Source organism: Melospiza georgiana, chromosome 16, assembly GCF_028018845.1.
Source record: "Melospiza georgiana isolate bMelGeo1 chromosome 16, bMelGeo1.pri, whole genome shotgun sequence".
Taxonomy (NCBI): Eukaryota; Metazoa; Chordata; class Aves; order Passeriformes; family Passerellidae; genus Melospiza; species Melospiza georgiana.
The window spans coordinates 8390281-8414909 of NC_080445.1; the positions used below are offsets into that span (position 1 = coordinate 8390281).

General features: G+C 42.9%; 1 protein-coding gene across 2 annotated transcripts in view; it reads right to left on the reverse strand.

Annotated features, from left to right (window-relative positions):
• The window catches only part of XYLT1 (xylosyltransferase 1), a 176959-nt gene that overhangs the window by 36802 nt on the left and 115528 nt on the right, over positions 1-24629 (reverse strand). For both annotated transcript variants that reach the window (XM_058035241.1, XM_058035240.1), the window contains exon 5: positions 5781-5861. In XM_058035241.1, the coding sequence (XP_057891224.1) occupies positions 5781-5861 (81 nt within the window). The remainder of the gene's footprint in view (positions 1-5780; positions 5862-24629) is intronic.

The following is a 24629-nucleotide window of genomic DNA, read 5'->3' on the forward strand; positions in this document are numbered from 1 at the left end:
TTCAGAGTGCAGCTAAACCTGGGGCAGGCTACTGCTGCCACACACGCTGGGCAATAAAAGTTTAGATCATTTACAGTGCAGCAAAAATGGTACAGCAATTTGAATATCTCTTTCAAGACACAAGTTCAGCCTGAAATATTACGTTCAATGTGTCCCTTCTCAACCAGTGAGATCTTTATGGAAGCCAAGCAGCCATGGCACTTAGGGTATTCCACATGAGATGCTGTTGAAAGCTGATGAATACACACATTTATCGGGTCATTATTCTATCTCTATATGGACATGATTAGACTTTTCAAGCTTACAATAGGCATCTCATATGCTATATAATTTGTTTCTGCTTCTTTCATATGCAGTCTTCCCAGAATACCCATTTAATGCTTTAGTCCTAGCACATCTTTGCATTCTCTTTAGAAGAAATTTCTCCTGATTCTTTCTTCTTCTCTCCTTTTTTCTACACATTAACTTCCACTGGTTTTGAAAAGCTTTTCTTTCCACTTTCTCTCTTTCAAAGGAGAAGTCTCTGTCTCAGAGAAAGTCTTAAAAAGCCTCAATGTTTCTCAATATTTTAATGCTGCAGGCCAGGGAGCAAAATGAAAAACCCTGTGAAATTCTTTAGTTGTAGGAAACTTGCAAAGTCTATTTTTTGCAGTAATGACTCTACTAGGAATTGCCTTGTTTTGTCAACAATTCCATGCATTTCCTTGGGAGCATAAAGCTCAAGAGAGACTTTAAACCACTTCCCTGTGGGTTTCTTTACCCCACTCTTCACTTACACAGTATCTTTTAAGCAATACCGAAACAGCTTTTAGAAGATCAAAAATGAAATGGCTTCCTCTCACCATAAGGGAGGCCACAACTCAAATGTTTCTGTTTCTTTTTATATTAAATAAGCAAAACTGCAAATTATAGTATGCAGAATGCAGCATGAACTCACCACAGACAGACTCAATGATATTAAACCTGACATTTTACCATCTGTTTGTCTCCAATAAATGTCTTCTTTGGAAGGTTTCTTGTCTCCTCACCTCCTTTCTAGTGACTTGAGGGCAAGTGTGAGTCCCTTCTATAAAGGTTTTCAAGCTACCAAATCAGGCCACTGACCTTTGGGTACACCAGGGCCAACAACATCTGTGCCCCTTCAAATGATGTTTCCTGTCATAACCATTTTATAAAATGCCTCAGATGACAGGGCTGAAAATGAAGTGTGCTGCTCAATGTTCTTAGATAGCAATAAGATTCCTGATTATTTTACCAGTATCTCAATTTCCACCTCCTTCCTAATTCTGTCCTTGCCCCATAAAGGATGGCTACTACTTCAAACCTCCTCACTGGAAGCACCTTCCTGAACCAGCAGATGATCTTGCTGTATACACTAAGAACAAAGAAAATCCTGCTTAGTCCCACGTCAAGACATATGGCTGCTTTTGTTTCTCTTTGCACTGACAGCTTAGAGCTCTGTTTTCCAAAACTGAGCAGAAATAAAAGCCCTACAAGGAGGTGAATTGTCAAGCTGAAGCTGTAAAGGCTTTATGGCTCCCCTAATGCTTAGCATAAAGCACTAAGAACATTTGAAAGTTAGCTGCAATGTCTAAATTTTCAAAGTGCAGCCTCTTTGCAGAGAAGATGCATGTTGCTATTTCAGTCACTACACTTCTCATGCAACTGTTGTGCTGAACTACTTCCAAGCAAAAAATAGATCTCAGTCCATGTGCTCCGGAATACTCAAGCGTTCTAAAAAATTTAGCAAAAAAAGTATGAGGCTGAAGGTGATTTGTGCCAAAGGAACCACCAAATATGTGACATGAGCAGCAGTGTGAGTGCTGTTAGGACGTGTGGTTAGGCTACTCCAACAGCAGTGACAATCCATTCTTTCCCCTCGTGTTTGGGTAATTCAGCAGTGCAATACACAGCAGTGTTTACTGTAAGATTCATTTTCTAACTGACCACCAAACCCCCATCAATGCCATGCACAGCACACCAACAAACACCCTGTGCCACTGAGGCACAAAGGCATGTCTGAAATGGGGTGAAACAGATGTGTGCCAGCAGTGCAGAGTTTGGGAACCTGCCCCAGTCCTTTGGCAGCTGAGGTTTCTCCAGCCTCTGAGAGCTGGGATGGGATTGTGATGCCCTTTGATACAGGTCACCAACACCTCTAAAATTACCTGGAACCCAGAAACAGGACAACACAACTGCAAAAACAGCAGCAATGAGGAGAAAAAAATCAGCAGAAGAAAATGGGGACACATACCAAAATTTTAAGGGTCTTTTCTTTAGCTGTTTGTATTTTGCCTATGAGCTCAAGATTTCTCTAAGATCTAACAGCATCCAGCCTTCTCAGCATGTTTACAGTGTTTCCCAAATGACTGCTGAGGAAAGGTTTCTATACAAACCCTCCCCTCTTCCTGCCTGCCACTGAAGATGTCACATTTGACTGTCTTTATGTTTTATAATCATCCAGGTGCTGCTCCTGCCAAAAAAGAAAAAATCCTCTGCTATTCCAAATTGCAATAGCTTATACAACTACCAGGTTATTCACTTGCTTTTAATAGTCTAAGACACTGAAAATAGGAGGAAATGTGTTGCCCACTAAGCACTATGTAACAACTCCAGCCACTGTGTGCAATTTCATTTCATACATCCACCTCTGTCAGGAAATAATGCTTCCAGCTGAGTGAAGGAGCCATTTTCATGTCCATTCTCTTTGCTGAAGACACTAAAGGAAAATCAGAGTGATGCACTTTTTCATGACTTTGGCATAACTAAAAGAAAACTTAACTCTATAAAAGGAAGCCTGATTTCTCTCCTTATTTGGCAGTAAAACAAGCACTGATTGTGAACATGGCTTGAATGCAAAGTACACTGTAATTGAGCTGTGCAAGCATTTCAGGTTGGAGATGGCACTTCTAATCTTTCTCTGTTGTATGATCCAAAGACTATGATGACTTAAAATTAAGAGTTTTCAGTTGTTTACAAGGCAGACTTCAAAAGCTTATTGATTAGGTGCCATTATTCATCCACAAATTAAAATTAAAAGTATCAGCAAGGATTATACATTGCTTTCAATTATGTTTAGATGCTGTGCTCCTGTATTAGCAGTTCCCATGTTTTGAGAAAAACACCTTGGACCAGCTGAATCATTATTGTACACGGGGCAGCAGCCAGTACAGGCCAGTGGCCTCTCCCTTATTGTGGTTTCAATTCCTTGTTTTAAACAAAAAATTCTGTTCCAGTGTGTTTTGAGATAGGATATCCAAAGGGAGCTTTATTGCCCAATAAAATGGATACTGGCCTGTGTTCTAAAAGCTGTCTTTTATTTTTTTTTTTCTTAACTTTTTGCTGCCAACCCTTGAGGCTGTTGCTTCTCTTCCAGACCTTACTAAGCTCTTGGCCATGCCATTCTCTTCATAGGGTATTTCTTTTCCCCTGGGCTGTGACAGGACAAAGCAAAGAGCAAAATTTAAAAACTGGAAAAATTAGTAGGAAAAAAAACCCCCATCCCTTATTCTCACAATGAGCAAGTCACTGAGTTTAGCTGTGGAAATTCCCCAGGCAAAGGCCACAAGAGGTTGGGAGAACATTGCAAAGCAGCAGCACTGCACCCTTGTGCTCCCTGGGGACACTGGCTGCAGGACACGGTGACAGCCCAGGTGGGGCTCACCTGCCTGAGCTGGCAGGAGGCATTTCAGCCCAGAGGAGTTCCCCAGTGTGACTGCAGGGATAAACCTGGCTGGTGTGAGCACAGCCTACACACCTGGGCATTCAGTGAAAGTCAGGAACTGTGTCAGATGGGAGAGCAGAGGGTTCACTGACCAGCTCAGTCAAGACTGAGTCACTCAAACACTAAACATGAAATATCAGACTAGAAATCTTCACTTTAGATATTTCTCTCTCAACAGGTGGATGTGGAGCTGGAAATTCGCCCACAATACAAACAGGGGATAATTACTTTTTGATCAGCTTTTGGAAACAACGGAATGGATTTTTACGCAAAACCAGCACTGCTCAGAGGGGTTTGCAGCTGCTGGCTTGAGTGTGTCTGCAGCTGCCTGGGCTGTGCAGGAGGAGGAGGGAAGCCACTCTACCTCTCTGACAGAAAATTTGGGGATGTGCCAAGGGGTAATGTGAAAGGATCCATTCATCCAGTGGTCAGCAGTGGGAGCAGTAATGGGACTCAGGGATTAGGGAGCCATGGCAGACAGGGAGGGCAAATCTGCACTCATGTCCCAGATCATGTTCCCTGATGCACAGGGAATTGATGGTAGAAATCCAGGGAAAAAATTAAAACACAGTGACATGTTGTAATAAGCTAAAAGGTATTTAGCTGTTTATACAAAGAGAACCATTGAACTACTAAATCAGTTTGCTATTCCTGTGATGGAAGGACAAGTGGCACATTTGCTCATTTCATTATTAAATTAATACCAGCTTAGTGTGTTTAATTGGTTTAAATTGTTCTGATTCAGTTGAAGTTGGCATGGTTGAACCAGCCTGATGTTGGTGTGTCATAACCCATTAGTTATTTTCCTTTGCCAGCTCAGGGAATTTGAGAAGACTCAGGAGCACCAGAGGAGCAAGGAGGCAAGATACCAACTGCATTTTCCTGGCTCTTTCTTTGCTCTTTTCTCCACTAACTCTGCTGTCCATCACTATTGCCAGCTAGAGCTGAGTCTGCCAATCACTCTGACACTCTGCATTTCCCAAACCAGGGACTCTCCTGTGAAAACTGTTGACTTGGCTTTAAATATGACTCCTCACAGGGTTATTTTTTACTACCTGCTATAGAATTTGTGCATGCACAAGATGAATGCTCGTGAGGACTTAATTTAAACAGGAACATGACAGAATTGATAAATCTGGTGACAAGAGTAAGAATGGCCAAGAAGAGAGAGAGACTCGTGAGTTATTCTGCCTGCCTGCTGTGCTGAACACATGACTCAGTGTGTCACATTCTCTGGGTACACTTGACATTTTACAGAATAAAGGGAAGACCTAGTGACCCAAGCAGAATAAAATAATATTTTTAGATGCAACGCCACTGGGGCTCAGCATATGGAGCTGCTGGAAGTGCAGCAGGACTGCTGTTATGGTACAAAACCAGCAAAAAGGAGGAACAGCAAAACTATGAATAAAGAGGAAAACAGGACCACTGTAGTTAGATGGGAAACTTCTTTCATCTGCAGACGTTGTTAAAGCCTTTGGAAGATGCTGTTTGGTCACTGCTGCCCCCCCAAACCACAATGGAAAGTTCAAGTACTACTGATGAATGGTGGGAAACACAACACATTCCTTCTCCAAGACTTGTGCAGGGTGGGTCAAGAAGGATTTTGATCCAAACTTTGGTAGACTGTGACCAGCTCCAGCCACCACCCTCACTCTTAGTGGCATTGCAGGCTGCCACAGGCTCCCACAGCTGGGGCTCTGCCTGTGCCAGGCTGTGCTGCAGAGCTCAGCTAACCCAGCTTTGCTCACCTGGGGCCACCAGGTCAGTGCTGGGGTGTGAAAAATTGCCACTTGCTCACAAAACATCAATCTGTGCTGAGTCCACAGGGGGATGCAACATCAGACTGCTCAGAGCCTCTCTCCCCACAAAAGCACCTCTGACTCTGGGAAGGAGTCACTCTGTCCAAGAAACAACCATCAGAAAAGGGTTTCCTCCTCATTCATGTCTCTTTCCTGGACTAGGGATTTCTTCAATCAGGTGATGCTGGAAACTGTCCCCATCCAATAATTCTCAGCGGTCTGGTTAAATGAAGGTGAGGAAAGGGCCAGCTCACCTTGCATTGTCCCTGCCATGGGATTTCAAGAAGTTCATGTCTCGGTATCTGGACAGGAATGCCACGAGTTGATCATTTGTCCTGTGAGAGAAAGAACAAAAGGGGCACAAATTACACTGTGAAAACCACTGCATCCAGAGCCAATTATTAATTTCTTGTTCTCATTTAGGGACCATTCTCAGATTCTGAAGGAGGTGGTTCCAAAAAATACTTCCATCCTGCTGCTAAACTTCAGTGACCCCCTCTGCTCAGGAAAGCATACTTGGAAGGAAGCACAGCTTTATTACACCTTAACAAATTTCTTATCAACCCTTGGCAGGGTTTTTAAGCTCTATAACAGAGTGTGCATGAAGTAATACTGCTCAACACTTCTTAAGTATGAAAATCGAGTTGCAAGATGACTGCACTGATAGTTCCATTTTACATGCTTTGCTAGATATTTCCTAGGGAGTTTGGTTCAGCATCTATTGGCACTTTATTTGTTTTTATTGTGTAATAGAGAAGAGGCCAAGGTTGGAATGCATAACACAGAGAATTTTGATGTAAAAAAGGAAGTATAATCAACAGGAACAAAGGAATTTAGAAGGTTAATTCCAATTAGTATGACAGGCAATCTGACACCAGCATTTTCAAAATTTCAGCTGACATGTCCAAGAATGTATTTACACTTGACAGCTTTTGTGGTCTGCTCTTTCTTTAACAATGGAGCAAAAATATTCTCTATTTATCTAGGTCAGCATATTTAGGAAAACTGAATAAATCACATTAAAAAGATCTTAATCTCCTGAATTGCATTTGAATCCACAACCTTATGGATACAACACCATTTAAGCAATGGTCTGTAATGAAGTTGGTAGCAGAAAGACTCAAGATAAAAGAGCTGTCAATATTACTGTATTTTGAAAACATTTCATTATTATAAGCCACAGAAAACCAAGTTAAACCTGAATGTGTTTAACTGCACAAAATGTGTTTAACTGCTGAGGTCAGGCTGCAACAACCTGGAAATGTTATCAGCCAAGTAAACTATGCTCATAATCTCATTGATATTATCTAGACCAAATGAATTATCTGTCAATCAAGCATCCTCACAGACAGGGCCCTGAGATCCTCCTCCTTTACTCATGTGAGCTGCAGCACCTCCCAGGCTCAGACTCGGCATCTCAATTGGGCAAACTCAGAAACTGCTTTCTGTGTAGTAAGCTGTGCAGATTTTCACATTTGCTGCTCCACTGACTCTCCATCTTACTGGGATGAATAGGCATTTAGTGAATTTACTTAGCAATGCTTCCACATGAAATGGTTTCAATGGCTGACATCTTCGGGTGACTTTCTAGGCAAAAGCTGGCATGCAAAGATGATCTTTAGAAATATAATCAAGCTTGGAAGTGCTTGAGCTTTAATTTCCTTACAGGATAAAAATCAAATCAACCAAAGTAACAATCCACACCACTCAATAAAACATCATCCTTTCTAGATTGCTCACCAACCTGTATTTTGCTATTCAGCAGTACTCTACCAAGTGTATCAGGACTTGGGGCTGCCACACAAACTTCTCATTGCTTCTCTCTCAGCTTTTAAGTAATTCTTATAAATGTCCAAATGATGCTTAGCTCTCAAAGTAATCAATAATTGACCTTTTCTCTCTTCTTCAAAACACTGGAGGTATCTTGGTCCTACTTTGAATATTTTTAATTTTTTGTTTTAATGAACTCATACAGAGTTTTACTTCTTATCAATTAATATGCTTCGTTTCATGTGTTGACAACATGGAACTAAAACATCATAGGTCCATTTGGTAACACTTTCTAGTTAATTGACATTTAGATTTATGCAGTCAACCAATTCTATGCTCAGCATGGCACCACACTGAATTTCTATTAAGCTTTCATTCAAAGTGCTCCTTCTGGCCCCAACATTATGAGGATGCTGCACATCACCTCTGACTTATTCCATCAGAAGACATTAAAGAGAAAATCAAAGGTATTGAACACACCATCGATGTTAATGCATTTTTGTTCAAACCCTCCTCACCTTTCAGAAACCTTTGCCTTGAGGGGCAGATTTCCTAAATGCCTCTGGCATAGATTGCTGCCACACTTCTTCACATTCAGCAGCAGCAGAGTCTGTGCCACAGCAATGCCTCTGGCACAGGCTATGTCCAGTGCCTCTGGCACTCCTTTGGACAAGGATGGAGACGTGGGCCTGCTTTTTCTCTAAGTAAGGCAATCAAAAGCTGAGATTTTCAGCTGAAGACATCACTGGGAGCAACAGCAACTCCACACTGCCAAATTAAATTCTGCCGTAGCTCCACAAATTTCAGGGATAATTCACTGAGCATAAATTTGGCACAAAATGTTTTACTAACTATCACGGTAAAACAGAAGGTAACAAGTGCAACAGAGCCTTCCTAAGAAGGAAATAAAGTCATGTGGAGAGGGAGGGTAGTTCATGCTACTGATTAAAAATACACTGATATTACATATCACATTCCTATCAGTTTCCCCAGGGTAACACAGCACGAATACAGAGTGAGGAAAAAGCCCTTCTGCAGTTGGTGCCTGAGGCTGGGCCTGATGGATGCATCCACACAGCTCTCACTTCTGTTTCCTTTTGCAGTTAAACTCACTTGGAGGGCAAGGCACCAGGGAGAAGGATTACTCAGCTGGGTACCTGTATCACTGTCAGGGAGGAGCATGGTGTGAGTGTAGAGAGGCTGAGAGAAAATGGGCATTTCAGGTGTGCAGCACACAGGGAGAAATGCAAAATGAATCCTCCAGTGAACTCCAGGAGTGGAGAAAGCTTGTGTCTGTGTGTGTGTGTGTGGGCTGCCACGAGAAGATGACAAGGGAATAAGAGTGATGGAAAACAAAGCATGTTTGAGTTCACTGATGCTGATTTGGTGCTCAGCAAGGGCAGGGCTGCCAGCTGGGATGGGGGTGCCCAGGCCTGCAGGGCTGGGCTCAGGGATGGCAGCACTCACATGGGCAGGCAGGGAGGCTGCAAAAGGGACTCAGCCCCTGGCACTGCTCAGCTGGGGAGTGACTGAGCCCCAGGCTGGGACCCTGCTTGGGGTCAGGCCAAGTTGAGAGTTACAGGTCTAAAGGAGAGAAACAGGTGAGTCCTATATCCAGAAGGAAATTCAGAAGATATTGCCAAAGCAAAGCAAAGTCTGCTACCAGGGTTTCCTCATCAGCAGCCTGGCCTGGGACTGAGGTGTCCCAGGCACTCAGCAAGCACTTGCTGAGCAAGGCAATAATTTCAGAATTTGGCCTATACACTGGGGACTGAAATGAACAGCTGGAGGAGAAGCAGTGACTTTGTGTTTGCATTGTCTGTGCAGAGCAGTCCCTGCACACAACCACAGCCAGACCCTGTGGGCAAGAGGCAGTGCTGGTCTAGCTGGGTTTAAGCAAACCCTCCAACCCCAGTGACTAATCCAAGCAAAGAGCAGAGATGCCCTCAGTCTGCAGCTGTGAAAACAGATTAGGAAAGCCTTTGGAGAATATGAGAAAAGGAAATCAAGATATTATTACTTTTGGAGGATAGTGATGGTTAATAGAAATGTTCTGATTCAGCAAGGTTCTTTAACACATGGACATCTTGAAGGATGTAGGGAACAGCAGGCACTTCAATGGGGTTATTAATATGTCAAAACCTATCCAAGTTAATAACAATTTGGCTAAGTTAGATCAAAAGTTCAGAATCTTTTGGCAGCACACAGGTATGGAAACAAGATGGTTTGATTCTGTGTAGGAATGAGATGAAGGAAAGAGAGCTGCTCTCAGTTTATTAATTATTCATCTTGATTAATTTAGGGCTATCTAATGGCAAGTCTGCTGGCTGCTTCACAGGAGGAGTTAGTGCAGGGAGGGGATTAGCCCTGGCCATGGTGAGCAGTGGTGGCAGCAAACACAGCAGTAGCTCTGCCTGGTGTGGGGTGCTGGAGAGGCAGGCAGGGATTACAAAAGCAGGCAAAAAAGTTAATATATAGGGGCAAAAGTGTTTGGGAGAATAGGGCAAGGAGGCTAATGTGGTTTGAAGCAGCAATGAATGGCCTCTGAAGCAGGGATAATGAAGGCAAACATACAGTTAGAAAGAGATAAGTCAAAACTTTTACAAGTTCTCCCGGTGCCCAAAGCTTTGGTGTTTCCACTCGTTCCTGCCTGACTCATGCCCACAGCTTCCTTTCCCAGGACTCTGTGACTGTGTGAAGGCACAGCCCCACAGAGCCCAGACCTACAGCAACCCCAGCAGCTCTTTGCCATGAAACTGTTTATACAGAAGGAAAAGACTGCAGAGAAAAAAACCCTGGAATTATGGGGCAAACTCACCTATTCAGAGTTAAGCATGATATTAATGGTAAATAGGGCTAAACACATTAAAACATGCAGATATGCACAGAAGAGCTTGAAAGTGGAAGAACTGAACACCTTAAATTCTGCTACCTTGTTTTCAATAAATTCTTACCTGATTGCAGGGAGTTATTAATTTCATATTCATTAAGGCAGTATTGTAGAGTGTTAGGGCATGCCATCACACCCAGCCCCGCGGCAGGAGAATTCCTTCAGCAGAGTTGCTCACCTGGCTGTTCCTGGCCAGGGCCATCCCTCTGTGCTCAGCCTGGCTGCCCAGGCCCTGCAGGGCACACAGGAGCTGGGGAGGCAGGAGAGCAGCCCAGGAGACGGGGAAGGGGTTCTGCCAATGGCTGCACACACCCGCACAGCACCCAGTGCACTCTGAAAGCTTCTGCTGGGCCACAGCAGCACTCAGAGCATCTCCCACTCCAGACAGGGATCCTGACCTGCTCTGGTCCCTCCAGTTTGCACACGTCTGGGCACGGCATATCCCCTTACAAAAGGATGCAGCAGACAAATGATTCAATAGAAAATAGCAAAAACCTACAAACCCTCCTCCTGGAACACTTACAGCAGGATGATCAACCACACAAATGCAGCATGAGAAGAATGTGGGAAAAGATTTGCATGTTCACCTGGATAGAGACTGACCCTCTTACTGGTGCTCCCAAGTCCTCCTGCCTCTCCAAAGGCAATTTAGCACGAGGGGAGGCTCAGCAGAGCCTGACACAGGCTGAAGTAAGAAAATAAACCCCAACAGGTCTGCCATCTACAAATGCAAAGAAAGGGGAAGGCTATACTTAGCCTTTGCTATCCATCACAGAACAAGGATTAGCATGGCAGGCCTTTCTCAGCAAAGCTGATTCCTGGAACAACAGCCATTCATAAAACAAACCATAAAAATCAGCAGGTATGATTTCAGAGGCCAACTGCATGAGGAGGGCTCTGGGTGGCAGTTAATACCTCTGCTTTTACAACAGTGTTGTCTTAAATGGTTTGGTTTGTCTTTCAAGTCAGGCTTAACAGAGGAACAACATAACGGAAGAAAACTATTGCCTCAGCAGCTCAGCTGCTGGAGCACTTGGGGATCAGAGCTGGGCTGGGAATTCACACCTGAGCATTTCAGTGTCAGCCTCCTGCCTTTGGGTGCTGCAGGCACTGATCTCTCATCACAAGGGGTGAGCTCCTCTCCTCAGCCCTGCCAGTGCTGGGTGATGCTCAGGACATTCCATCAGCAACACACTCACTTTCTGTTTCCTATGGAAAAGAAAGGAACTTGCATAGTCAGAAAAGAGTGGAAGTCTTTTTTGGATGGCACACTGCTGAATAAACCTCTTCTAGTGAGAGTACATAAATGCCTGGCTACAAAGGAGATCTGCTGAGAGAAAATAGAATATACTGCGCTGTCTGCTTCCTGAGCCACTCCACATACTATTTTCTATAAATTCAAGGCTTCAGATGATATTTATAAAATAAATAAATAAGCCCACTGCTGAGAAGCAGCAGCACATGCTTAAATGAAAATCCTAAAGAGACCATATAAGAGAATTCCACCAAGGATTAATGAACAAATGTGATTAAAACTATCTACAGCTCTGGACTGCTGCCAAAATGCTGCCAGCAGTGTTTGATATGTAAATGCTTAAAACATTTGCTGTGTGTGCTGCCGTTGATGCAAAGACTCTATAGAGAGTTTCTCCATCTAATTAGAGATATTGGTTTAGCAAACTTTGGAGTCTATAAAACCCTCAATGTCTCATTATTCTTTTAAAATGGAATATTCATTTGTTTGGAATGTTTTCCAGCCATATCCCATGAAACCCTGAAAGGCCCTTGGCTAATGAAAAACAGCAGCCCAGTATCAGCTGATAAACCCTACAGCTTTTATGATAATAAAATTCTCACCACATGCACTCATTAAAACTTTGTAACGTCGCTTTTGACTTTCTTTAAATATTCACGGGGAAAAAAGTAAATTACTCAATTCCCAATTGTTTTATAGCACGATTTCAACACAAGCATTTAAAATCCCCAGGACTTTATCAAATACACCCTGCAATGGTGCAATCACTGTGTCCCTGATCTGGTGAAGCCCTGAACAGTGAGTGCTGAACTGTAGCGCATTTGGAGCTCTCCCAAAATGATGCAACTTTCCCACTGTATTGTCATAAATTACTTCATGGGTCAGGGCCCACATGTCCACGTGTCCAGAGCAGAATGTGCAAGGATTACAGCAAGGTCAAGAGCTGAGAGCTGTCCTTAAACTCATCTTGGATCTCTTAGGGGCACAAGTACATTTATTAAGGAGACTTTTCCAGGCAGGCCAATCCAGTCATAACTCAGATTGTCCATCTCCACCACAGATATGTCACCAACTCACCAATGTTTAATTCACTGGTGTTTATAAAACATTTTTACAAAATGCCCTCAGTCCCAGGAGTACCTTTGAATTGATCCTAGGAATTAATTTGTCTGTGACAATGACATTTTCTCAGCATCCCTGCTGCTGCAGTAAAAAGTAAATAAGAAAAACACTACTCTGTAGTACCATTTCATATGCAGCTCTTTTTCTCTCATTTTAAAGCCACCACAAGTTGCAAGTTACTACATTTTAGAGTAAAACTACAAAATACATTAAGGTAGTTTTCCTTTCATAAATCTAATTGTATGCAATTGCTAAGTCTAGATTATTTGTATGCTTAACAACAACAAATGCACTGAAAAATGCTTGAATAACAAAAGCTCCTGAAGTACCCTCGAAATGTGCAACTGTGTAAGACCTGGGAGATATGAAAATAACCACAGAAAATTGGCTACGTACAGGATGACTTATTCCCTACATAACCTGGTATTGATGCATGCAGATCAGAGGTATTTTGCTAAAAAGGAAGGGAATGTTTCACTCTGATTTGTTAAACAATTTTCTATTTATTTAAGTTTATGAATCATCAGCATATCACCGCCATTATTTATTTTTTCATCTTGCTAGCTCAGAATTTGTGTGCCTGACAAATAGCCTTTGCTAGAAAGGCCTATAAATGCCTATTTCAAATAAATATTTTTAAGTAAAGGCAGTGATGTGTGTCTAACTTAGATAAGGGCTAGAAAACTTGTTAAAGGCATATACTGTAGTAAAGCAAAATTCCTCTCCCACACACTCAGAAGAGATGTCAGTTTACTTGAACTGCAGGAAAAAATGCTCATTTTTATCAGTGCTGGCAAAAACTGCTTATCAAACCTTGCTGGCATTCCCATTATTCAAATCTGGAAATTAAAATAATGCAAATCAGCTCAGAAAAAATACAGCAACGTGGGGTTTAGACTCTTCAACTTACACTCTGCTCTAAAATGCTTAGCATTGATAGAATCATATGATTACTCAGCATTATGTCAGCTCCAAACATAGACTCACAGAAATGCTTGATTTGAAAAAGACCTTTAAGATCATCAAATCCAGCTCTGCCAAGCCCATCACTAAAACAGATTCCCCAGTGCCACTTTCCCAAACTAAGGTGCCAGCCTTCCACTAATAGCTGCCACTGACACCGCAGTCAGCAACTTTCCAAGGTAGCTGTGCTCAGGATAAATAGAAAGAATTGTGATGGTAAAAAAGCACCAATTTGGTGGATGACACCAACAAGTCCAAATGTGAATGTTTTTAACCTTTTTCTATTAAGAGTGTAAGGACTGATTGAATGCAGAGCGTGGAGCTAATGAGCACAAACTATCTGCTGACAGTTTGGCACAGAAAGGCTGTTTGAATATCACATTGTCAAAGGTCTATCACATTTTTGATTTCCATCAATAAGGAAGCTGAGTGTTGACGTAAATGATCATTTTGATGGACAGTGAGCAGGAAGCAGCCGTGCACCTGAAGAGGTTACCTACACACACTGCTATTTACATTGAGACACATGTCTAAAGAGGATTCATGCCCAGAATTGCTAAATTTATTGAGGTTATTTACATAGTTTTAATCCTGTAAGGGAAAAAAACAATCTCCCTTTTCAGCATTTTTCTATTTAAAAACTTTTATGACAATAAGGGCTTTCTCTCACTAGAAAAGAACATGTGGAGTGACAGAAATATTGGAAAATCCCCTTTCTGCCCAAAGTGCATATTTGAAGAAAGCAGTACAAATTACCCATATTTTGTTCCTTAAAATATTTTTTAGTACCTTCAATAGTGAGACAAGTTCCCTCTTGCAGATCCTTTAATCAACAAAAAAACCCCTTTTTTTCAATCCTCTTTCCTACTGATAAGCACTATGCAAAGGACTTTATTCTGTTTTCATATCTGTAATTCTCCACAATCAGTGCAGTGCACTCAGTTTATGCTTGTGTAAGCCAGAGCATCAACCCAGCTCTGTGTTCCTGGGATAGGGAGTGGGAAATCATAACAAGGGTTTGTGGTGCTTCCCAGTTTAGAGGCTGTGAAAAGGTGTTGTTCCATGTAAATAGATGAACATCAGCACAGTTTTCCTCTCTCTCTGAGAGGTGTTCTGTCTTTCCCTGCCTGTCTCATGGTAGGCAATTCTCCATAGGAAAACTCCCCAAGCAACCATTTCTGTCCATAATGCCCCAATATTGTGTCAGAGTGGCAGCAAATGTAACTGCTGCCAATTACTACAGGACTTCTAAAGCTGCTGAAAAGTATTTACCAAGATAATTTGCTTTTCACAAAGTTGCCTCTGCCTGTTATTATAATAACAAACCATTCCATTTCCAATCACTGCCCCAGTGCAGGGATCAGGACAGAGAATTCCCACATTTAACTGCCAGGAACTCCTGATGGGCCATGGATCCCAGAATATCACTTGTGAGGATGCTGGACTGCAAAGAGTTAAGAAAGACAAGATTATCCTATCTCAAAAAGACATCTGAGTTCACTTAATATCTGCTGGAAAGCATCTGAAAAAAGAGAGCACTGAAATACTTGACTAACCAGCTGCTAATACCCAAGGATATTTAATTATTAAAAGTAAACATGATATAATTTTAGCTTTATAAAAGCACTGGGATTTTATTTGGTACAGAATGATGCTCACTGCTTTGTATTTTTCCAGTGTTTCTCTGCTGCTGCATATTCATGTAGAACCTCATCTGCCTACACAATACATCTCATTTTGATGAAAACAATAATCACTGATTAAATAAGCAAGTGGAGTGAGCTTCAGAAATGATCAAGTTCATTACTCAAATTAGTGAGACTTTGTATAAAAAGAAAAAAATCTAGATATTGGGCTGAATAGGAGCTTTTTGTTTGTTTATCCAGTGTATATTTTACATTGCATGGTTTACATTCAGCAGTTTTTTTCACCATCTCTAAAATTAAATTATCAAGAGTTTTGTGCAAAAAGAGAAATTAAAATTAAATGTGATTTAAAGCAACCATTCACTTCATCCAATTCACACATTCCCATGTGCATCTGAAATTTTATTTGTACAAGTCAATATGAAAAACGATTTGCTAATTGTTGAAAAATGGTTTGATGCTTGTTGAGCAATTACAATTAAAAATGCTCAGTTTCTTCCGAGAAAGTGGGAAGAATGAAACCTCCTTCACCCTGCTCCTGGTGGCAGAGCTCTGCCTGGTGGGGTCTGTCAGTCTGGGGGTGCAGCCCTGCTGTCCTGCCACAGCAGAGACCCTGCAGCACCCCCAGTTCCATGCCAGGGATGGATCTACTCAGCACATCCAGCTTGGATTAAAATCCACCATGTGAGCTGTGTGTGCCTCCATCACCTGCAACACTCCTGCAGCTTAATACTTGTGAGATATCTTTGCTTTTCTGGATGTTAGGGTGCCACTTACCCAGCTTTAATGTCAAATTTTGGTAATTTCTCAGTTTTTGAAAGATAATTCACTCCTCTGACTGTGGTGATTCACCCTGACACCCCAGTGTCCCCACTCTGTCACACCAGAGCCATTGCCACCCTGCCCAGGAGACTCCAGAGCCAGCAGGAGCCCACAGCCACCAGGGACAGCTCATGCAGAAACACCTTCCCTGCTCTGTCCCTGCTGCAGCTCATGCAGGGCTCTGCAAACTCTGCATTGTCCCCTGCTGCAGCTCATGCAGGGCTCTGAAAGTGCCTTCCCTGCTCTCTCCCTGCCCCAGCCCCTCCTTGCAGCCACCTCTGGCTCCAGCAGGGAAGGCAGGACAGCTTGCTCCCAAATGGTCCAGCCCAGCATCCTCCCCAAAGCTCACAGATGTCACCCTGATTTTTTTAAAGTTTTTCTAAGCCTTCTGATGTTTACATTCTTGTAACAAACTTTCTCACACACTTTATGTAAATAATTTACTGTTTTGCATTCTTTTATAGAAGATAAATTTGATAGACTGTTAGTTTGTCCAGTGTCATTGGAGAAATAACACTGTCATCCTCCAATCCACTGTCACTTTTAGAAATCTATAAATATTAGAGTCAGAAATTATAAGTGCTCTTTTTACCTTGGAAGAGCTGCATGTCTGTGTGGTGTTATTTCATGTCCTATAGCAACACAGACACACTCCCTGCTGCCACACACAGGGTTCCATGTCAATAAAGAACCAGAAACTGCTCACACTAAGCTTGGGAGCAGCAGGGAGCTGAGACTACCCTCCTCTTTCTGGGAAAGGAAGCAGGAAAGCCCGTGCTAAAAGAGCTCAAGGTATAAAACTCAACACTTTTGGGTTTTGCCACCTCTTGTTTAATTTGCAGTGTGATCCTGGACAAAAGCTGGCCAGCTTTGTGTGACATTGCCCTGAGAGCAGGTGGTTCTTCTGATGCAGTGGGTAAAGAAACATTTTCCCTCATCTCACACTTTCTAAAAGACCAGAGGGAATACACACTCATCCAGAGAGCAGCTTCAGTCTCCTGACTGGAGTTATCCCAGGGGGGAGTGGGGGCACTCCACCAGCACAAGGTCCCTGTGCTGCTCTCTGTGCCAGGGATGCAGCCCAGGGCTCTTCAGCTGCCCAGTGAGACCCCACTGCTGAGGCACTTCCACAAACTCCTTCAAAAGTAAAGAGAATTATTACAAACAGCCCCCTCCTGCAGCTCCTCCTGGGGCTGCCACTCCCTTTGATCCTGAGCTGCTGAACCAACCTGTCCGAGTGCATCAATTCAGAGGGCCAGAAGGCAAACCAGGGAAAACGGGGTCAGGCTAATGGGATTTAGCATTAATTCTGCACCAAGCCTGAAAAGATGGAAGAACAGGGCCTGGGGGGTGAAAGGGATAATGAACTGAGAGTTGATGGAAAGAAACTTAATTGGTTTTAACAACAAAAGGTCACATTTTGTTACCTTTATTTGGGTTGAGCAATGATCTTATTTTGATAATTTGTGCCACCTGATGACTTGCCCTACTCTTGGTTGGGACTGTTTTGGAGTCAGTCAGTGAGGAATGCAGAGCTGGGATGTGAGGCACAAACCTGTGGCAGAGAGGATGTTTGAAATGGGAACATACAGATCCACTACCTGGTATAACTGGGCTGCTGAGAAAACAGCTGGCAGGCTGGGAGGCTGATGTCCCTGCTCACTGCTGTGCTCAGTGAGCTGCAACCAACACAGCCTTATTCCATCAGAAGAGAATCAGGGCTTCAACTCAAGAGAAAGCTCCAGAAAAGGCACGTGAACTTCAGTGATGCAGTTTGTCACCATGATCTCCTGGCACTGCCAAGGGGACAGGCTGTGACACGGAGCCATTTCCTGGCTGCTCTCCCCTCCTGGGCTGCAGTGGCTCACAAATTATTCCCCAGGCACTTTGTGATGATACCCAGCCCTGGTACCTCCTGACACACCACATGCACCAGCTTTCCACAGAGAGAAAGATCAGGGTGTTTTAGCCTTCAGCTGCAGCTCTACAGCTGCCACCTGTAACACAACTTGAGCCCCTGGGAACAGCTCCAGTGCCTTCACAACACCAGCTGTACAGAGGTTTAGCAATGACCCTCACAGGGCAAGCAGAGCCAAGGGCCCTGCAGGCCCTTGCCACGGAAATCATCTGGAGCTACCTTGCACCTGCCTGGCACAGTGCATCCCATCACATGAATACAATGAGCTGAGCCACTGCCAAAACATCTGAGGCTGCCTCAATTGAAGCCATAAGGTGACACAAATAACCAATTTGGATTTATAGACCTTTTAGTCTTCAGCTGTCCCAAGAATGCATTGTTGCAAGATTACTTGCTAGAAGTGACTTTTGGGGCAGCAAACTTTTAAACCAAGATCAACTCTGCATTTGGAAAGGACTTGGCCCCACACCAGTTCCTAATGTGGCAAACAGTGCAATTATCCTGATGAAAGCTCAGGGATGCTTGTGCCTACAGCTGGTTCATCAAGTAATGCTGAATGATGGATATAATTAAACTGCGTGCAGCAGAGTGGAATGTGCTACAATGAACCATTTAGGGCCTCATCCCCTCCCATCAGCCTGGAGCTACAGATGGGCCATCACAAACAGTCAGGGGCATTCAGCACTGCTATTTGTACAGGCAGGTTCAGAGGTGTCACACAAATGCTCTGTGCAGGTTGGGCAGAATAGAAATATTCCACTGTAGTAAGGTGCAATTGTAAAAGCCAGCTGGGCCCTAATTCTAACTCAGGTTGCCCAGCAAAATATTGGTCTGGGATTTCTGCTTTCTGCACTGCCAGGTCAAAGCTCCCACAACATCTCAAGATACAAAGTTTTGACCAGTTAGCACTAGTCAGGATTGAAAGAAAAATAAAAAGAAGCTTTGGAAAAAGAGATGCATTCTGCAGCACATCCCTGAACATGAAGAACACCACACACAGAGGTGCCCAAGAACAGCACACACAGAGGTGCCCAACTCTCCTGAAAGCCACCCGAGCACTGTACAGGCTCACAGATCCTGCATTTGATCTACAGAGCTGCAAGACCTGAAAAATCTTCAACATCAAATACCATTCAACTCTTTGGCTTTTAGCCCTATTTTCAAGGGAAAGAATTTATTCATCTCTCTCTCTCTCCTTCCTATTTCTATATCACCACTAAAAGACTGAATCAGAACAACATTTTGGCTCACCCTTTAACAGCCTTTAGGTTCACAACTATTTAAGAGTGACTTGGGAAAGGTATAACAGCACATGTTGTGTTATGTTCACTTTGAGCTGCCACCAGATATTATTTTGCAGCTGTTTTATGGTAAGTGGCATCCTGAAATCTAAACAAAAGAGTGTCTTAATGGCAATTTCAGCAGATTTTTAATTTCCTGAGAGAATTCAGCGGGACCACGAAGGGAGAGCACATTTAAAATGCAATGCCTTTATAGGAACATTTCCCTCTTTCAAGCACTTTTAGCTTTTGGAATTTTTATAACGATTTCACTGAACTTTCTAAAAAAACTGAGAAAAACTCAAATGAGTTGAAGACATATTAAAGTTTCTGCTCACAAACCCCAGGTGAACACCACAAGGACCTGTTCCCCTGCAGCTTCTGTTACACACCTCAGACTTAATCCAAAGCAAAAGTCACTTGGAGCAAAGTTGTGGGAGAGCACACAAGGGTATAACAGCACATGTTGTGTTATCAGAAAGGCACACCTGGGATTTCCCTGATGATCAACATCCCACTGCAGCTCAAACTCCACTGGAGCTTCTCACCCAGGAATGCAGTGAGCAACTAAATGCCATGGGAAGGGCCTGCCAGGATGGGGCAGCTGGTGGGGAATTTTCCTAACCATGGTTTTAAAGGATAAAAACCATTCTGCACAAAGGACTCTCTTCTTGGCTTGGTCACCCCACACTATTTGTCCACAAAGACAAGTTGTAAGTGAAAAATAGGTTTTGTAAACATCCCTGGAGCTGTGAAGGAGAAATACAGAGCTGGCCAGGTCCCTCATGCTGCTCATTGCCTTCCTCTGCCCCAACACATTGGTCGCCTTCACAAAAATACTATTCCAGGCATTACTGGAGCATCCTGATGACAAAAGATGGAACTTTAGTGCACATTACCACAACATTTGTGCTGTTACTGTTTATAAATCAGACTAAATGCAAATGAATCCAGGGCAGACTCACATTTAACTCTTTTTAAGAAAGAGACTTTTTTCTCAGTCATAAATAAGTAAAAAATAAATTACATCCAGAAAGCAAATGGCAAACAGATGAAAACCCTTTGGCTCTTTGCTTGAGGACCTCCCTGTGAGCAGCCCCAGAGCCAAGGCAGAGGAGAAGGGGCCACCAGCCAGGCAGCCCAGCAGGGCTCAGAGGGGCAGTGCCCACCCAGCTGCAGCTCTGGCACCTGGGGCTCTCCTCTGCCAGGCAGATCCCCAGGGGCCAGAACCAGCTCAGATGGGGAGAGAGAAGGGGCTCCATGCTCACACTGTAATCAGCAGCGCCAATGCTGCCAAGTACAAGAGCACTTGGAGTAAAAATCCAGTTCTAAAACTGTGCCTTACTGACACATCTTCAATCTGCAGGCACAGTAAAGATGCCTGGACAGCCCATTCCAGTTTGGGGTGCATTTATTCCTCTGGTCAGTCTCAGGCTATGGAGCACATCTCAAAATACCCAGAGGAGCTACTATGAGCTGCAGATGTCAGTTCCCCAAAGCAAAAGCTGCTTTATATCCTTAAATCCAGGAGGGGAGGGCAGAAGGAGCAGCCCCAGCTGCTGTGGCTGCACAGAGGAAGGGCTGGGCCTCTCATCACTAACATTTGCCAGCTTGAAGAAATCATTATGTTAACATCAGAGATAAATAAAAATTTTAAGCCACAATAATTTCCACATTTTACCCCACCCATTTGTGACCATGCACAAAACCACTGCTCTCCCAACCATTGATAACTTAACAGTACAACAGAGAGGTGGAACAGCAAATCAAAAAGATAACTTTCAAAATATATATATAAATCTCAAGCAAATGCGCTGGCAAAGTGAGGAAAGAAGACAAGAAAAGGTTATTTGAGGGATTCAAGAAAGAAGCAAATCTGAAATTCTCAGAGAATGCAGATTCAAGAAAAACACTGATAAAGTTCCTTTTGGACAGGAAAAAAAGATTTCCTGTGAAGCATTAAGAGTGGATTGACATCTGGCTTGCCAGATAACAATATTCTGAGCAAACAAAGCCACATACAATGTTGGTGACAATCCGGAGATAAAAACCTCAGGCTCTGGCATCTGAACAGATGTTGTAGTGCAAAAGCCACCTGAGCTGCACTCCCCTCTGGATGCAGGGAGAGGATTGAGCACTGCTTCAGCCCAGGATAACATTCCAAAGGGCACTTCAGAGAACACTGCACTATTTGCCCAGTGCCTGGTACATTATTCTAGTGGCAAGGCTCGCTTTTCAGATCAGCACTGCAACACTTCATATGGGGTGTAAGGTCAAACTCAGCCCTGGAAAATCAGTATTCTTTATCCAGGCTTTCATGTCCAGCACCAATTTATGTAGTGCCAGGAAGGAGATATCTCTAGAGGGCAGCTCTGAAGTCTGAATCTCAGTGAGACATGGAATTGTTAAATTAAGTCCAGTCAAATGGATGAGAAGTGAGACAGAGAGAGTGGAACTGCCTCTTGAGCCAATGGCTTTGCCTTGTTTGCCATTGCACAGCTCGCATCGGCCCTGCTGGCTTTGGGATTCCTGAGCTCACAGCCATCAAGAGGGCACAGCTGGGTCTCAGACACTTCTCCCAGAGCCAGAGTGCTGTATGGGAAAGCCAAGTGCTTTGTTTCAGCTCTAAGAGGAGATTTTCCTGTATTTCCAATATTGCATTTCAAGCCTGCACATTGCAAAAGCTGAGATGTTGTGTGAGAGCAGCTGGGTAGCTCCAGTCTGGTGTGACCGCTCCAGGCAAACTGTATTCTCTTTTCTTCTCCCTGTCACCTGCTCCAAAGGTTGTGTCATTTGGCCACAGGTGAAATGGGGCAGGTCATGGTGAATTTGACAGAACAGAAATCATCCCTGATGTAGTTTCTATAGAATGGTGGTCACCCATGCTTTGCAGGGGATGAAACTGAGCCAGTGGCAGAAACAAGGACATGATCTCCCAGGTAGTTCTAGCACCTGAAAAATAACTTGAAAAAGTTCTAAAGCATTTTTCCCAAAGGTTGAACTTCTTCCTAAAATCTGTTGGTTGTAATTATTTTCACCTACCACAAGAAGAAAACCTGAACATCTCTTCCCTGCACTCCCACCTTTTCACTCTTGGCAAATTTCTCTGGCCCAGGGACCTCATTTAGAAGGCACCACTTTGGTTTTTTATCAACCAATGTCACCTTGACCAACAGAGGGCAATACAATGAAGCAAGAGCAGGTCAATTAATAGTTATTTGCTAGCTCAGTTTTTTAATTTCTGTGTTACTCTGGTTGGCAAAGATAATCTCCACACTGGCACCTGCTTAAAGGAGCAGGGCCAGTCAGACCATCCCATTCACTCCCTGTAGTGTGCAGTACCTCAGCTGCTATTTTCATGATGATACACCTTCCATTCAAGCACCAGATCCAAACTTCTGCTGAATGGGTCTCATTTAACTGAGGCTTCCCAACACAGGCTTTTATGGAAAGTACACAACTTCATCCTAAAATAATGCCAAGCAGCAAAACACAAGTAGTTTCACTGGGTTTCATTTAAGTTCTTTTGTTATACCTGATTGCCCAGGATGGAAATTGTAGTTGTATCTGCATTCCTGGCTCCATCTATAAGACACTTTATTTTCTTACTATTCTGAAGCACTCCCCAAGCTTCTGCTAATAATTTTGCTTGACCTTTATTAAAGACCAAGCATTAGCTGGCAATTAGATTTGGTGATCCCTTTGGTGATTGAGGCTCAGTGATTTACTGTAAATTACAAATAGTTCAAATGTTTCATTATGTTTATTCTTTATACAAGCTCTGTGGCCAGGTAAGCACTGACACGATATTCACTGTTAAATGATCTCATTAAACTCCTTAATTTAAGTGGTGCAACACTTCACCTGCCACATTATCCAAGGACTCCTGCAATGCACATTAAACATTCAGCATGAATAGATGCTCTACCATAGTTCACCTTGTTGGGAGTGAAATTTCAGTCCCTGAACATAAGGTTGACTACTTTATGCTGTTTGTCAGAGACAATAAATAATGCAAATAGATAGCCATGTAAAGTAAGAGGTTGAAGACATCAATAGCTTTCCCATAAGGTTTTGAAAGAGGCTCCCAAAAGAAAAGACTTTAAATTATGAAAAAATACCACTAAAATTAAAAAAAAAAAGTTAAGGAAAAGGAAGGAAGGTGCTGATTTCTTCAATTTCTTTGTGAATGCAGTGACAGTGAGAGATGATTTCTTGAGAACCCTCCAAATCTGTTCCTTTTTTATTCACAAGCCCAGAGCAAAAGGAGGGACAGTCACACAAGCTCCCATCTCTGAGTTGCTTGTGGAGGTTTGTCTTTAACCATTTCACCCCTCCTTTTCCTGCTGAGAATGTTTAACAGAGCTGAATGAAGTCAAGGGTGGATCATGCACCACATCTTTTCACTTAGCCCAATAAATAACATATTGCCTCTTGATTAAAGGGGGACACTTTTGCTGGAGGCACCTTTGTGTCCAGACTGTTTGCCAGTGGTTTGTACTCAGTAAGAAGGAGAAGCACATGGGTTAGAAACTCCTCTGTGCTAGTGCTGGTCTTACAGACTCCACAAACAAAACATTCAGGCATGAGGAGGAATAATAAGGGTATCTGGATTTTCCTGGCATGCATATGTTTTATTTTACATATTTTTAATTGTTTCCTTCACAAAATGAATAGTTCTAATATTTTTCTCCCATGCCTTTATATTTTATGATGCCTAACATCTGCTTCTGGACATCTCTTCTGAAGGATGAAAGGCTCCTGGCAATTCCACTGTAGTCTGTGAACAGACCAGACTGCTCCCTGGACAGATTTAGGCTTCATCATTTTGTATTAACCCCACATATTGAGTATGGCTTTTTGACTTAGAAAGCTGGATTAGCTTTTATTATCAGAAGAGAAGTAGTAAAGGTTTCAGTATTACAGATGGAATGGCAGATGGGAAGCAAAAGCTTAATATGAAGCAGCTCTGGATAAAAACTATTAATCTACAAAATTCATATGTTCTTATGCAGGGAAACCTAGCAAAACCCACAGCAGTATGACTAACCAGAGAGAAGTGTAAAGTGCCCCTAGCCCATTATCTGACAAATCATGGCATGGGGTCTGAAAGAAAAAAAAGAATCCCCCAAACACCCTCTTTACTATTTCCTGAAAAAACAATCAGCTCTCTCTGGGTTATGGAGAGAGATAATGCCTTCCTAAAGATTATAAATAATAATAATTTATAGCACCTCCACCATGAAAATTAAATGGACTCATATATATATTTGATGAGACAAGACCTTCCATGGTATACCCGTAATATTCCATATTAAAAGAAATACTTAACGTTACTTGTAAGTCAGTGTCAGTGGAGTTGGAGCACCAAAAAGGTTTCTTATTTTTTGTTGAAGTGCATCATTGGATGAAGAGGAAGCATGTTCCCTGCAGTTCT